Raw genomic sequence first — 14,723 nt, 5'->3', positions numbered from 1 at the left:
GAGTTGACAGCAACTGTAGGAAGTGACTCTATCTGATTTGCCTGCATGATATGGCTAGAATTCTAAGGACAATGGCAGCGGCAGGATTCTGAGATGGCCCCGGGCTCCCCAGCCCCTGCAGACACACCCACAAAAGGCTGGCAAGTCAGTGAGCCTGACTTGGCCAGAGTCTATACATCTGGTCTGAGGGCAGAGGAGGGCCAAACAGCCAAGGCCTGAGGACGCACCTCCTAGCCCCGAGTCAGGGGGTGGGGTGGGGTGGGGGGTGAGACCTCTCAGACCTTCCTCCGTGAAGAGCTGAATTGTGCCAAGAACCTCACGAGCTTGCACAGAGACCTGGCACCTGGAATGAGACCCCACCCCCGGCAGCTCCCTCGACTTCCGCCTGGTGAGGCCCCAGCGAGCTTCTCTCCAACGTATTTAAAAATCTCTCCCAAGTAGGGAAGGTGAAGGATCTAGTTCCTAAAACCAAACAAACTTAAACAGTTTATAAAAAGAAAAAAGCCCATGCAGGGAATGAGAGAATTGTACTTTTACCTTTAATACACTGTTTTCAACCAGGTTTGCACGGAAAGTTATTTGGCTACAGTTTTCCCTAAGAGTAAAGGAGCAAAATATTTTAAGATGACAACAAATTCCAGCATCACCCATGACCCACTAACTCCCTGGAGACACACTGCCACCCCATGCACAATCGAGTCACAACAATTACACGTACTGTCCTGCTCCTGACCTCCAGCCTGGTCTATCAACTCACGGCTGAGTTCACAAGCAAGGTCCTTCTGGGATGGATGGAGAGGTGCACGAGGAAGACGAACACTCACTTCTGATTCCACACACGACAAGTGCCTCCTCACTTGCAATGTGACAGGGTCACTCGAGCTTAACAACTGCTGTCAACACAGAGTCGCTGTGGTTATGCAACCACCTGCCACACAACCCTGACCGTGTCCTGATAGTGTCTGGGAGTCCAGTGTGTGCACACAGTCTCCCGTCCCCACCTCTCCAGAGCACCTGATGTGAAGACACTGGCTTCATCCACTTTGGGGCAGTTTAGGAGATGAACAAGAAGTTAAAACCTTAATAGCACGCATACATGTTTGGATTTTTACCCTGGCATCATCTAACTGTCTACAGTCATATTTCACATTTCCCCATGGCCCCCACGTTCCCAGAATGCCAGCTTTAATGTACTGCAGTTCACTTTCATGATGATCCGTGGGGTCTCCACTCCACCATCTTCCACATATTCACCAGTCTGATCAAAGTGCTGCTGGTGGGGGACAGAATGAGGGTAACAAGAGGGGGCATCTCACCTGCCTCCCTTGCTCTCTCCCCTTTTAAACTTATGCTTCCTCCAGCAAGAGCAACCAGAAAAAGGAATGTCTCTTGGGTTGGGATGGGCATGTGAGAAAGTCATGAAGAGAAAGAGGAGATGGAGATTTTTAAGGTTTGAGAATTACTTTTTCCTTCTTCGTGAGACTCGCTTGGTTGCCCAGGCTGGTTTCAAACTCTTGTCTTCAAGTGATTCTCTTGCCTCAGGCTCTCAAAATGCTGAGCCACCCCGTCCAAGCAACAACAAAAAATTAAAAACAATTAACAGGCTGAGAGGAAGAACATTTATTTTGAGTAAGCAACCAGAGACTGCCTCCTAAAAGAGGGGGCATATGAACCAGATTCCAAGGATGGAAAGAATCTCACCTTAACCTAAATCCCACTCCACCCTAAGGGGACTACTTAAACTAAAGAGTGGAATTTGATTTGGGAAGAGGCTGGGGAGGCTGGTGCCCAAACCAGAGATAAGAGTGTCTGATCAAAGTGACTTTTCATAGCAGGTTCAAGGTCACAGGTCTTTGCAAGAGAGGAAGAAAGGATAGGTGGGGGAGTCTGACCATATCATCTGTGTGACTGGAAGCACGAATGATGAGACCAGGGAAGCGGGCGTCAGGGCTTCATCTCTGGTGGCTGGAAGGCAGGCACCACCACCTTTCCCAAGAGCAGGTTGGCTTGGAGAAGAGACAGCGCCCAACTGTGGGCAATTCTGGGTTCAAGGAGCTAGGGGGCCGTGCGGGACAGGCTCTTAGGGGATGTCACAGGCATTCAAAGATGTCACAGCTTTGAAACATGCATGTTTGGGGCTTCTGGCTCAAAGGTGGCAGGAGTCCCTACTGTGGATCCCTGGGGAGGGGGTATGGGGAGAACCACAGTGGAGATGAGAGCTGAGCACGCACTAGGCAAGGGGAAGGTGTGCTGAGGGTGGAGGTGGAGGGAGGGTGTGCTAGGGATGGGGGAGGGGTCACACCTGGGGAGAACAGTGTGCACCACATCCCGGTGAGTGAGGGCTGGGAGGAAGGTCAGCAACTCCAGCTGGAGCCCAGGGCAGAGTGCCAGCTGCCTCAATGCATCTGCCTTGCCCTTGCCTTGGCCGGGAACACACAGCTAGAAGAACACCTCGGAATGTGTGCATATCAGCACCCCAAAGCACTACTCCACTTCTGGAGACTGTTCCTTTCAGTGGCACCCCATGAAAGGTCCTCCTATCCACCCACAGAGCACATCTGGGGGTCCACAGAGGCTTCTGAGAGGCCTGACCTTCATTAGTGGGTCTTCCCACAAGGGCCTCCCCACACTAACCTCCCTGCCCGGGCCTCCGTATAAGGCCTTCCAACCGAGGCCATGGGTGATGGAGGGCTTTTGCCACACCAGCTGGAGATCCAGATGCTGAATTCCTCTCAGCATCGAGACACATCATCATCTAATGATTAGTAATAACAACAGAAAGAAAACAAGCACAGCAGCCCCCACACCACTCATCTTGGTCCGGGCACTGCACAGAGCACATCACAGGTTTCCTCTCAGAAAGTACCCCCACGATCCTAACAGGACCTTCTCACTTACGGATGGAGAGTCTGAGTCCTCCAAAGTCACACAAGTCTGGCAACTCCAAGGGTACATGGGAAGCCCCGGGGAGACTTGGCTTTGAAGGCACATCCTGTCTGATACAGTAGCCTAAAGGAAGGACATCTCAGCAAGGCTTTGCGAAACACTAAGCAAAAGCTCTTCCTTCTCACCCGCCCACCTTTTTTTTTTCTGCGTTGGAGTCTCACTCTTTCACCCAGGCTGGAGTGCAGTGGCATGCTCATGGCCACTGCAGCCTCGGGTTTAGGCGACTCTTCCACCTCAGCCTTCCAAGTAGCTGGAACTACAGGTGCGCGCTACCACACCCGGCTTATTTTTTTGATTTATCGTAGAGACGAGGTCTCACCAAGTTGCCCAAGCGGTCTCGAACCCCCGGGCTCAGGCAATCCTCTCGCCTCGGTCTCCCAAAGTGCTGGGACGATAGGATGAGCCACTGCACCCTACCCTCCTTCCCCTGTTGAACGACACAGGCCAGGGACCAGTGTGGTCTGAGAAGAGAAGATTGCTGTGCTTGGGAAAGGGAGGGAAGGCCGATGGGTCCAGACCTGCGCCAGCATCTGACACAGCCACAGAATGACTAGTTCCAATCCAATGGCCGAAACACCTGACTGTCTGCCAGTCATAGGAGGCGTCTTGTCCCAGGCCCGAAGTCACCAGATTACGGGTTTTGCCTCAAACCAAAAAGTGCACCCCGCATTGGCCTCAGCAGACTGAGATGAGGGCATCCTTTATGGGTCCATCTGGGTGGAGCTCCAGAGAGACACTGCCCTCCCGGATGCTCACCTCGGGGACTGCCTGAGTTTCCACGAGGACGGGAGGGCTGCTTGTCCTCTGGTCTTCAGGCCGGCTCGGGAGCTCTGAGAGGTGCTGCCCATGTGGTCAGGACACATTCGACACCTGCAGGGCATTTTAACACGGCTGCCGGACAGTCACTTCTGCACAAAGCCTCCCCCTTGCCACAAAATCCCGCCTGTAGAAAATATTTATAAACAGAACTAGGTCCTTGGCTTTGGAATGATCGATCATGAATGAAGAGGCCTCCCATCGGGCCAGTGCCTCACTTAGGGACACAGCCCTGGCGCAGTCTCATCCACAGGGGTGACTCGTCCCCAGCAGGAGCAGGTGCAGTTCCTGACCCAAGACCCCCGGGCTCCTGACCTGTCCACCAGCATCTGAACTGTCTCTATTGCCTCCCCCAGCGGACCCTGCCTGTGGTCCCATGGCCCTCTGCTCCTGTCCCACGGGCTTCATGCCCTCCTGCTGGCACCCAACTATCGACAGTGACCACTCGATTGAGAGGTCATGATCACTATTCTGACTTCACCCTTCCTGGTCTTTCTGAGCATGATTTTTCCCCACTATTATTTTGAAGCAAGTTTTTTATTTTGACTAACAGAAATAGTACAAATGTGCTGTCTTATGTCTGATTTGTGGTTTAAAAATAAGCAAGAGCAGCTATTTGTTTTCTTTTTAATTTTAATTAGATTCAGGGGTGCACATGTACACATTCGGGGGTATTCGTTACATGGACATATGGTGTCATGGTGGGGATTGGGTCTCCGGTGGCCTACTCCCCAGACAGTGAATACTGTGCCCCGAAGATAGATTCTGAACCCTAACTTCCACCCCTTATCGGTGTCCCCCAAGTCTATTATCCCCAGCTTTGTGACTGTTCAGCTCCCACATGTGAATGAGAACAAGTGGTGTTTGGTTTTCTTAATTATAAAGACGGTATAATTGTTCACAGGATTTCAAAGAAATACAGCACACAGACAGGTGCTGCTTGAAGTGTGGTCGCATGTAAAACATGGTTACGTGTTTAGCATCATCCTGCATGATTTCATTGGCTCAGAACAATGAATCCCCACAAAGAGAAAACTCCTCTAAACCTGTGTGACATTTGCTAACCCAACAGGAATGCAGTAGGTAAGAAGTATCTGGATGCTTTGTGTCTTACAGACAAAACAGCTGAGTGTGTTTTCCTCTGAATGTTTCAAAGTCATGTAGGTCCAAACATAAATTATCTAGAAAAAGTCACAGAAAACTTTTTTTTTAAGCTGACCGTGTGAACAAGCCTAACAATGCAAGTCAACTAGACAGAGGCTGCCAGGCAAGGTGAGATGGCAGGACTCCTTGGCCAACCAAGAGGGGGCAAACGTGAACTCAGGATGCAGTGAAGCAGGCCCTGAGTGGCAGGATCACCACAAGAGACCAAGAATCTCGTGCAACAAACATTAGGCCTGATGCTTTAGGATGAACAAAGGCCTCCGTGGAATGTATTTTTCAGATGGTGGACAAATGAAGACACGTGTGTGTAGAGAAAGAGAAAGGAGACATTTTACATCAGGTCCAGCAAGACCATAAATTTACCCCAAATCTGATATACATTCATTGCATAACAGGGAGAGCAGCTGACAGCCCAGAATGAGAGAAAGCCATTGCTATGAAGGTTTCCCAGACTTGTTTAGACAGCTGCCTGGGCACTGCAGATGTTGAGCAGCACACCTGGCGTCCCCTCTATGGGTGCCAGCAGCGTCCTCACCCCACTCACTGCGACAACCTAAAATGGCTCCAGATGTGGCCAAATGACTGGGGACGGGGGTGGGGGGCAAAATCGCCCTGGTCTAAGAAGCACTCCTTTAAAGCACCCAGGACAAACATTCTGGAAAATAGACGATTAAGTAAATGTTCACAGAATCAGCATATTTTAAAAATTATGTAGGTAAGAACTCAGCACTGAAACAGAAACGGAAGAATCTGCTTTGGAAAGAGAGCCAAGCATGCTGCATGACGCCCAGAATGTGTCTTCCCCCCATCATAAACCGGAACATCTGCCTCTTCTGTGAGATGTGCTCACGGATTCTCAGTCCCATACTAAACAGGACACACAGTGAGAGATGATACTTGGCATTGACTTTTCTGGAGTGAATCTTCCAATAGTAAAACTACCAAAAATACAGTTGTTTACACTATACACATAAAGTGTATTTTCTAAGATACGTTCCATCGTAAGTCTCCTAAAAGTGATATGAGCTCTAAGAAGTATGCCAGATGTGGAAGCACATGTGTGCAGGGGACAGCCTGCTCAGTGAATAAAAATGAGTAGAAACTGGCCTCTCTGAAGGGAAGTCAGCAAGGGCTGAGCACTGTCCCAGTTGAGCTCTCCCCCAGACAACAGGGTCAGTGGCTTCTTTAGAATGAAGAAAGAATGCTGAGTGTGTAGGCCCAGAAAAAGTGACACACTGTGCTACGCTCAAATCACGCAAGTGTTCACCACTTGCAACAATGAATACCCAAACTAGTAGATTTTTCCCAAGAGAATACTAGTTTATGAAAGCAAAATGGTGCCTGAAGACCAGACCAATCACGTACCTCTTAGTGAGTTTTTAATATATAACTTTATTTTTTATTTTTTATTTTTTATTTTTTTTTGAGTTGGAGTCTCACTCTGTCACCCAGACTGGAGTACAGTGGCCACTCCCAGCCACCGCGGCCTCGACCTGCTGGGCTCCGGTGATCCTTCCACCTCAGCCTTCCGAGTAGCCGGAATTACAGGCATGCGCTACCACGCCCGGTTGATTTTTTTATTTATTGTAGAGATGAGGTCTCGCTGCCCAGGTGGGTCTCGAACCCGCGGGCTCAGGCAATCCACTCACCTCAGCCTCCCAAAGGCTCAGGATTACAGGCTGAGCCACCGAGCCCGACTTATAACTTTATTTTTAAACATCATTCCTATTGTGGCTTTTTCTGGCTATCATGGGTCTCTCTCAAAATAACTCAGTAGACATCAAGACGCCCCAATCACAGGCCTGTTAGTGATGCATGTACCACACTTTAGGGCGCTTCCAGAGTTTTCAAGGTAATTTCTTATGCATCCATTCATTCACAGCATGACATTCCCAGGAAATGGGCAGAAATAATATACTCCCCTTCTTACGGAGAAGTTTTCTGTGTGTAATAATTTTTCCCAACATTAATTTTTGTATGTTACAGCTGAAGGATCAACGCTGTTTCCTCCAGCCAGTCAGTTGTAGCAACAGTAGGAATCATTCTCTCCCACTGAACCTAAACACCCACTCTGTTGTCATATATGATATCAGTGGTTTGGGACATTATCTGTTTACTTGTCCTTTTCCACGTCAACACATGGCTTGACAGCAAGTGTCCAGTCAGCTCCACCACTAGCCTGAGGGCCGAGTCGAGTCTTCCTGGAAACTGGCAGAGGCGCTCCTCTGAGTGGGGTGAAAGAGGCCCAGGGTAAGGGGCCCTGGAGCAGCACAAGGTGGGAGGTTCCTGCTCCACTCTCTGAGGGCACCTGTGCGTTGCACATGGCTTTTGGTCGCAGGCCTGGTTCCAATACCTGGTATGAAAAGTGACTCCTTTTTCCATCTTCATTTTAAAATTCTCTTGCTATATCAGGGCATCATAAACTTTAAGGTCGCTTTATTCCACTCCAACAGAACCCCCTGGGTAGAAGTGCCAGGTACGCTGCCTGCTGCTCTCAGGAAAACAGGCGCTGCACTGATACCTACTCCTCCCACCCTGCCAGGCCGTGAAAGCCAGGTTCTGCCTCCTGCTTGCCTACACCCTTCCAAATGACGCTGTCGCTCTTCTTTGACAAGGTCCCAGGGCTTTCCTGTTAAATTTATTCCTAAGTCTTGTGTGGTTTTTATTCCTACTGTGTAGACCCTTTCCCCACTTCCTGTTCTAAGTATTCCTTGTGCTCCCTGAGCATTCCAGGCAGTTCTTTGAGAGGCCATGGGTCATCCCCAGCAGCAATGTCACTGGGTGTGAGCTCAGTTTGTCCAAAGCTCCTTCCTCCCTGAGGCTGCTTGCCCCTGTGGGTGCACAGTCACTATTCATGGTTAGCACTCTAAGGCTCTTATCTGCTTTCCAGACCCTTCCTTAGGGAAGGTGAAGTGGCCTCCCCGAGAGAGTGTGGAGCACAGAGAATCCCCAGAACCTTTACCCCAGGTGCAAGGAAAAAGCAGCCCAGAGACCCAGGGAGTCCAGTCCCCCTGCAACCACAAATGGCCCCTTTCCCCAAGAGGATGAATGTTCCGCATGCCCAGGCTTTTCCCAAGATGCTCTGCTTTGCAGGACTCAGCCCGGGTTCCCAGAGGCTGCACCAGTACTGCCCAGGGACCCGCATGGAATTCAAGGTCTGCCCCAGATGCCCAGAGACCCAGTAGCCCCTCACTCAGGGTGTGTAGTAGGGGCAAGGCAGAAGCGTTTCATTCACGCCACCAGGCCCGAGCCTCCTGCTTCCTCCAAATCAGAATTTTGAAGGTGAAAGGGCTTCGCTGAATATATGGGCACTCCTCACCTAACGTGGAGAGGGGACTGAGAGCCAGGCAGACGGATCAGCCTTTTCCCTCACTGGGGGTGGCAGCCCGGGCCAAAGCACTGTGATATGCCTTTCCCTGAGGTTCCTCCTGTGACAGTTTACTGAAAACACTCACCTTCCACTCAGTCCCTGGCTCACAGCACCTGCCCAGGGGCTAGTTCTTCCTACCACGCAGAGTCAGAAATCACGAAAGCAACCTCTTCTCCCCAGAGAGCCTTTCTAAAAATATCACCACTGCAGTTTCCTCCAGAACGAAATTATGGCAAATGTCCCTAAATGGTGACAGACTACAAAGTGCTACCAGTAAAGGGCCTGAAGCAAACCCTGCCTGCTCTTGGACGCTCCAGCCCCTGGAATAGAAAGGACTTTGTCATATACCTCACAATATGTGATGGAGATGCGATTTCTCTGGCACGAGGGGTGACATAAGTCATCTTCACAGCTCCTAGCTTGGAAGTCATCAGCAAGTTTTCCCAACAACAGCTGCAACAGCACCCCCGGGAAACTGACCTCAGCCAATGACGTTCTGAGAACAAACAGCCATGCTGGAATCCAGAACAGAAAACTCGTGGGTAAAAATATGGTGACAAGGGCCTTGCTGGTGGACACCTTCTCTGCGGGCTGCACGCACGGGACCCCACACAGGCCATCGAGATTCACTGTTTCCAGCCTTCACAGGGTCCCTGTAAGGTATGCTATTCCCATTTTCAGGATGAAGATACTCAGGAGAGAGGGGGAGAGTCAACGCCCAAAGACTAGCAGCTGGAAGTCAGGGCTGCAACTCTACCTCGAGCCTAGAAGGAAGGCCCCAAAGTAAACTAGCTGGTGTTTCTCAATTCTGGATTACTTGGGGGGTGGGGGACACTGAGAAGTGGGCACTGCCAACTCATAGAGGTTCTCACCTATCTTTATTTAGGGAAAGAAAAATTGTGTTTTTTTTTCCTTTTATGGGAAAATTGAGCAGGCTACGGCCGGATGAGCAGTGTCCCTCTTCTGAAGGCTGAGCCAACGAGGGGGTCCCACACTCTCAGTACAAATCTCAGCTGCACAGCTGAGCCCACCTGGGGCTGGCAACAATCCAGGGCACCACTTGTCATGTGACTGTGACACAGGCCCACCATGGGAAGTCCTATGTCAACGTGTCACCTCCAGACCAATTTTAAACTGAAATCAGTGGCAACGTAGGGCCTTTGCTGCAGCCAGCTGAGGGAGTGACAGACTCTTTCCTAAACTCCCCCCAGTAATTTGGGATTGAAGGGCTTGTAACAGGAACAAAATATATGTTAATGTGCTTGGATTTCTTTTTTTTTTTAAAATAAAAGCAAGTTTATTGAAATGACAGAGGGCATAGACAGGAAGAATAACTGTGTTTGGACTTCTGATGACACCTGTAACAATCTGATGTTGCTGTATGAGCTGTCTGGTTTTGGTTTCAGCCAACTGCATTACTATCCGTGACCTTATTAGTCACAGCCGTAGTACTCACTTTCCCAAAATATGCTAGACAGGTACTCACACTAAAATTTCTACCTGGAAATATTTATTTAGATATTATGTTGTTTCTTAACTCTGGAGTCCAGTGTAATAATATATGCTGGGAAGTTTTTGACATGGGCTATATAGTTTGGATGTTTTCCCCTTCCAGACCTCATGTTGGAGATGGGATCTCACGGGAAATGTTAGGGTCATAGGGGCAGGTCCCTCATAAATAGATGGATGCCCTGGTGGGGAGGCTGAGTTCTCACTCTATCAGTTTCCTTGAGAACTGGTTGTTACACTGAGCCTGGCATCTCGCCAACCTGCTCTTGCTTCCACACTCTCCATGAAATCTCTGCACACCAGCTCCCCTTCCCTTTCTGCTGTGAGTGGAAGCAGCTTGAAGCCTCCCCCAGAAGCAGACACCAGCGACATGTTTCTTGTATAGGCTGCAGAATCATGAGCCAAACGAATCTCTTTTCTTTATAAATTACTAGTCTCCAGCATTTCTTTGTAGCAAGACAAAAAGGCTTAAATAACACGTGGACAAAGATTGTTTCAGACCTTATACATGTGAGCAGGGCCATCTGTCTCCTGCACACTGCCATGATTCTGAATGTGACCCATAGATGCACACAGTTATGCCTACACACCTGGAGGCTCCCACAGAGGATTCTGGCCAAGGAGCTTGAAAAGACACCTTTGTTCATATGCAAACTCCACACTGATGAGTCATCAGGAAGCAGTCACCCCACATCACACATGGCTTCTTTCCCCCGGGACTGGAGGACCTGCCTGAGTGCTGGACAATCCCCAGTGACCTCATGACCAGGCGGGTCTTCTGGGCATGGGTAGAGAGCCACATGTGTCCTGAACAGATCCCTCCAGGATGGGCTGACTGGACTGGAATAGTGTGACCCAGAACAGGTGACGGAAGCAGTAGTGATCCAAGTTGACCTTGGAGAAGCCTCATTGCTTCCACAACTTGGAAAACTTAATTTCTTAATTACTTCTCAAATTTTTAATTGGCAAATCATGATTGTATATACTCATGGAGTACTGTGTCATGTTCTGACACATATATACATTGCAGAATGATTAAATCAAGCTATTTAACATATCCTTCACCTCACAAACTGATTTTCTTTTTGTGATGAGAACATCCAAAATATATGCCAAACAATTCCAAAATATATCATTATTAACTACAGTCACCATGCAGTGCAACAGGTCTCTTAAACTTACTCCTGCTGTCTAGTGGCAATTCTACTCTTTGGCCAACAGCTCCCCATCCCCCTCAGCCAGTCACCAGCATTCTACTCTGCCTCTATGAGTTCCTACTGTTTTAGATTCCACTGAGGAATGTGGCCATGTGGTACCTGTCTCTGTGGCTGGCTTATTTCACCGAGCGTGATGTTCTCCAAGTTCATCTGTGCTGTTGCAAATTTTACTAAGTTAGAAATGTTTTGTTTGTTTTGTTTTTCAGAAAATAATTCACGAAGAGTCTTTGTAAACAGGACCCCTCAGTGGCATGAGGAAAGGTCTCCCCCCGGGAAGCGGGACCCCTGAAGTCAGCTGCAGTGGCTCCCTGCTCTTGCCCTCTCTCTCCACCCACATTTCAGCAGTCCCATATTTCTTCACATTCAAGTGTCTCTCTGACTTTCCACTCCACTTCTCTATTTTGTGCTAGGCTTTTTTCTTTGAAATTACAGACTCTGTTTTTACAGAGACATGCCATCCTTCGGGCTCTGGGTGGCCAGTGTTGTAGCTCCAGAGGGTGGACAGCAGATCTTCGGCCCCGCTCAGGGGGAACAGTCACCTAGGGAAGACAGCCTGGCCCCACAGCCCGCAGAGGCCACCCCACCCCACCAAGGTCAGGGCTGGGGCTTTTCTGGCTGGCACTCTCTGGGGCAGGCACCCCGCCAAGAGACTGCTGTGCTGGGGGGTGGGGGGTGGGGAAGAGACCTCCAGTTCGCTGCAATGACCCATGATAACACCACTGCACTCCAGTCTGGGTGACAGAGGGAGAACCTATCTCAAAAAAAAAAAAGAAAGAAAAGAAAAGAAAAAAGAACATGAATTATTTAGCTGAGCAAGGCGACTCACATCTGTCATCTCAACACTTGGGAAGTTTGAGACCAGGAATTCATGACCAGCATGGGCAACATAGCTAGACCCTGCCTCTATAAAAAATAAAATTAAAAACAATCAAACAAAAAATCTGGCGTGGAACAGTTTGCTTTTAGGGAAAATACACCTCCCAGCTCTCCACAGTGCCTGACACTCCTGCATCTCACGGCTGCTCCAGTCTCACTGGCTGCTGCTGGGCAAGATCAGTGTCACAGCCCGTGGAAACCCCGGGACACATCGCTGAACCCCATGGGTGCATCTGACAGTCCCAGAAGCCCTGTGTGGGGAGCCTCCCCTGTCGCCGATTCGCCACAGAGGTCACTGATCAGACAGGGGAACAGCCAGCTGCCTGCCCCGGTGGAGGGTGCCTCTCCTCCCAGGCTCTGAAGCCCAGGATCTCACACATATATTAGCTTGGGGAAGATGCAACCCACATGGCGAGGACACACGGCCTCCTTGGGCTCGACACCAAATACAAAGCCATGTTTGTTTTCTTGAGAGACTTAAAACTGCTTTCCTGCATTAAGTCAGTAAAACATTGCTTTAGGGCCTAGACTTTATTTGGGAAACTTTCCCTGGGTGCTTTACTCCTTAGAACAGAACAGAAATTGAGCAAAGTACACCGTGGCGACATGTGTATGCGCCCACCCTGCAGTCCAGACTGACTCACTCCTGACATCGAGACCATAGCACCAGGCCGTGGCCTGTGCCTCTGAGCACCGAGACAACCACAGTCCTCACCAACGCCTGCCCCTGGCTTTCTATTGAGGAATGTCAAGGACTTCTCAGGAAGCCCTTACACCACCCGGGCAGGCTTTCAGTCTTTCCGGCTACTAGAGTTACGGATGAGCTTCCCAGGCGGCTGGGACGAATGACCAAAGACAGAATCACCGGCTTAAACCCACACATGCGCTATCTGTAGGCCAGAACTCCACATGGGTCTCAGTGAGCTAAGACCAAGGGCCACAGGGCTGCACTTCTCCTTGGAGGCTCTGGGGAGACTCCACATCCTTGTGGCTCCCGGCCGCGGACACACTCCCTGATGGCTGAGCTGACATCTCTCCGGCTCAGCCTTCTGATTCTTTCTTCCACCGGAAGGACCTTTGAGATTATACTGGGCCCACTTAGGTAACCCAAAACAATCTCCTTATTTTAAGGTCATCTGATGAGAACCTTGTTGCCCCTTGCCTCTCTGCCATATAACTGCAACTACTCACAGGTTCCGAGGATTCAGATGGGCACATCTTTGGGGACCATTATTCTGCCTAACACTAATCGCAAACAGAATTGAAGTAAAATTGCATTTCACATGAGGAAGGTGCAGCCAACACCCAGTGGGGTGTAATGTTTGGAAGGTTTTGCCAAGAACCTAGTTTCCACCTGGTGCCCTCAGGACCAAAGGCTGCATCTTCATGAGGTAGGACGGTTCTGGGTGTGAGGCAAGGCCAGGTCACAGAGATGCATCATGTATGACCCCTGGATTAGCAACCTCGGGGTTCTGAGGGGAAGCAGATCAGCTAGTGACACTGAGGTCTGGACTATCCTCCCTTCCCTGGTCTCTGGGGCACTTCTGTCACACTGTCCCCTCTGACACCCGAATTGCGCATTGCCATTCATTCATTCATCTAGCAGATATCTGTTGGTCCCGCTGGGCATGCACTAGGTGCTATGGACACAGCAGGAAGCCCACGTTCCCATGTCTTTCCTGCCTCTCAGGTGCAAGGACTGAGTATCCTAAGTAACTCATCCTCTACCAAGAATTATTCAAAGAAAGAGATGGAATTGAAATGAGAAGCCTGAGTCGCCCAGTCTTTGTGAGTCCGGATGGACCAGGTTCAGCCACAGGGCTGCTGCTGTCCTCAGTGGGCCACTCCTGCCCTCATTCCCCGTATCCGTCACGGCATGTGTTCCACACCGACATGCATTCTCAAGTTTTCGTCATCCTACCAGTACTTCAAGAGAGCTCGCAGTGTGCACGGCAGCAGAGTCTGTGAACTGACAGTGGCTTCAGAAAACCCAAGAGTGACATGCACTCGGTCTTACCACAAAGGGCAACTCCCAGGCTCTCCAGTCCCCTGCTTCTGAGTGTGGAACCCAGCGGCCACTCCCGGCCCAGACACAGGCTCACATCTGCCTCCAACGACACACGCATACTGCTGCTGGTATCTTTACACTGCTCTGTCCAAGACGTGTTTGTGTGCGTGTGTGCCTATATTTGTGTTGTGTACATGTAGAGTGTGATATGTGTGTGCATGTGTATAGTATATGCATGTGAGAATGTGTGTGTCCATGTCTGGGAGTATGTCTGCACGTGTGGTGTGTGTATGTGTGGCATATACGTGAGAGTGTGTGTGTCTCTGTATGTGTGGTATATGTGTGTCTTATGTGCAGGGTGTGTACAGCATGTGAGTGTATATGTGTATGGTGTATGTGTCTGGTGTATGTGCGTGTGTGGTGTCTATGTGTGGTATGTGTAAGTGTGTGTGTGTGTTCTACGTGTGGTATATGCATGTGAGAGTGCATGTTGGTGAGTATGTGTGTCTGTATATATGCTGTGTGTCTTATGTGCAGGGTGTGTGTGTGTGGCATGTGAGTGAGTGTGTATGTGTGTGTAGCATGTGTATGGTGTATCTGCCGGTGCATGTGTGGTGTGTATTTATGTGTGATATATATAAGTGTGTATGTATGTACAATGTGTGGTATATTCATGTGAGAATATGTATCTGTGTGATATGTGTGTGTCTTATGTGTGGGGTGTGTGTGATGTGAGTGTGCATGTGTGTATGTGTATAGCGTGTGTATGCATGTGGTGTGTGCATGTGTGATGTGAGTATGTGTGTGTGTGTGTGTG

General features: G+C 49.7%; 1 protein-coding gene across 1 annotated transcript in view; it reads right to left on the bottom strand.

The window, feature by feature from the left end:
- The window catches only part of ATP10A (ATPase phospholipid transporting 10A (putative)), a 115,459-nt gene extending 103,349 nt beyond the window's left edge, over positions 1–12,110 (bottom strand). The window contains 6 exon segments of the mRNA XM_021718381.1: positions 1,168–1,273; positions 2,899–3,009; positions 4,078–4,190; positions 7,044–7,329; positions 8,645–8,792; positions 12,040–12,110. Coding sequence (XP_021574056.1) covers positions 1,168–1,273; positions 2,899–3,009; positions 4,078–4,190; positions 7,044–7,329; positions 8,645–8,792; positions 12,040–12,110 — 835 coding nt within the window.
- Between the last annotated feature and the right edge of the window lie 2,613 nt (positions 12,111–14,723).

Source organism: Carlito syrichta, unplaced genomic scaffold (genome assembly GCF_000164805.1).
Source record: "Carlito syrichta isolate Samal-C Ts95f unplaced genomic scaffold, Tarsius_syrichta-2.0.1 Scaffold111565, whole genome shotgun sequence".
In the NCBI taxonomy this organism is placed as follows: domain Eukaryota; kingdom Metazoa; phylum Chordata; class Mammalia; order Primates; family Tarsiidae; genus Carlito; species Carlito syrichta.
This window is presented reverse-complemented; position numbering and strand designations above follow the sequence as displayed.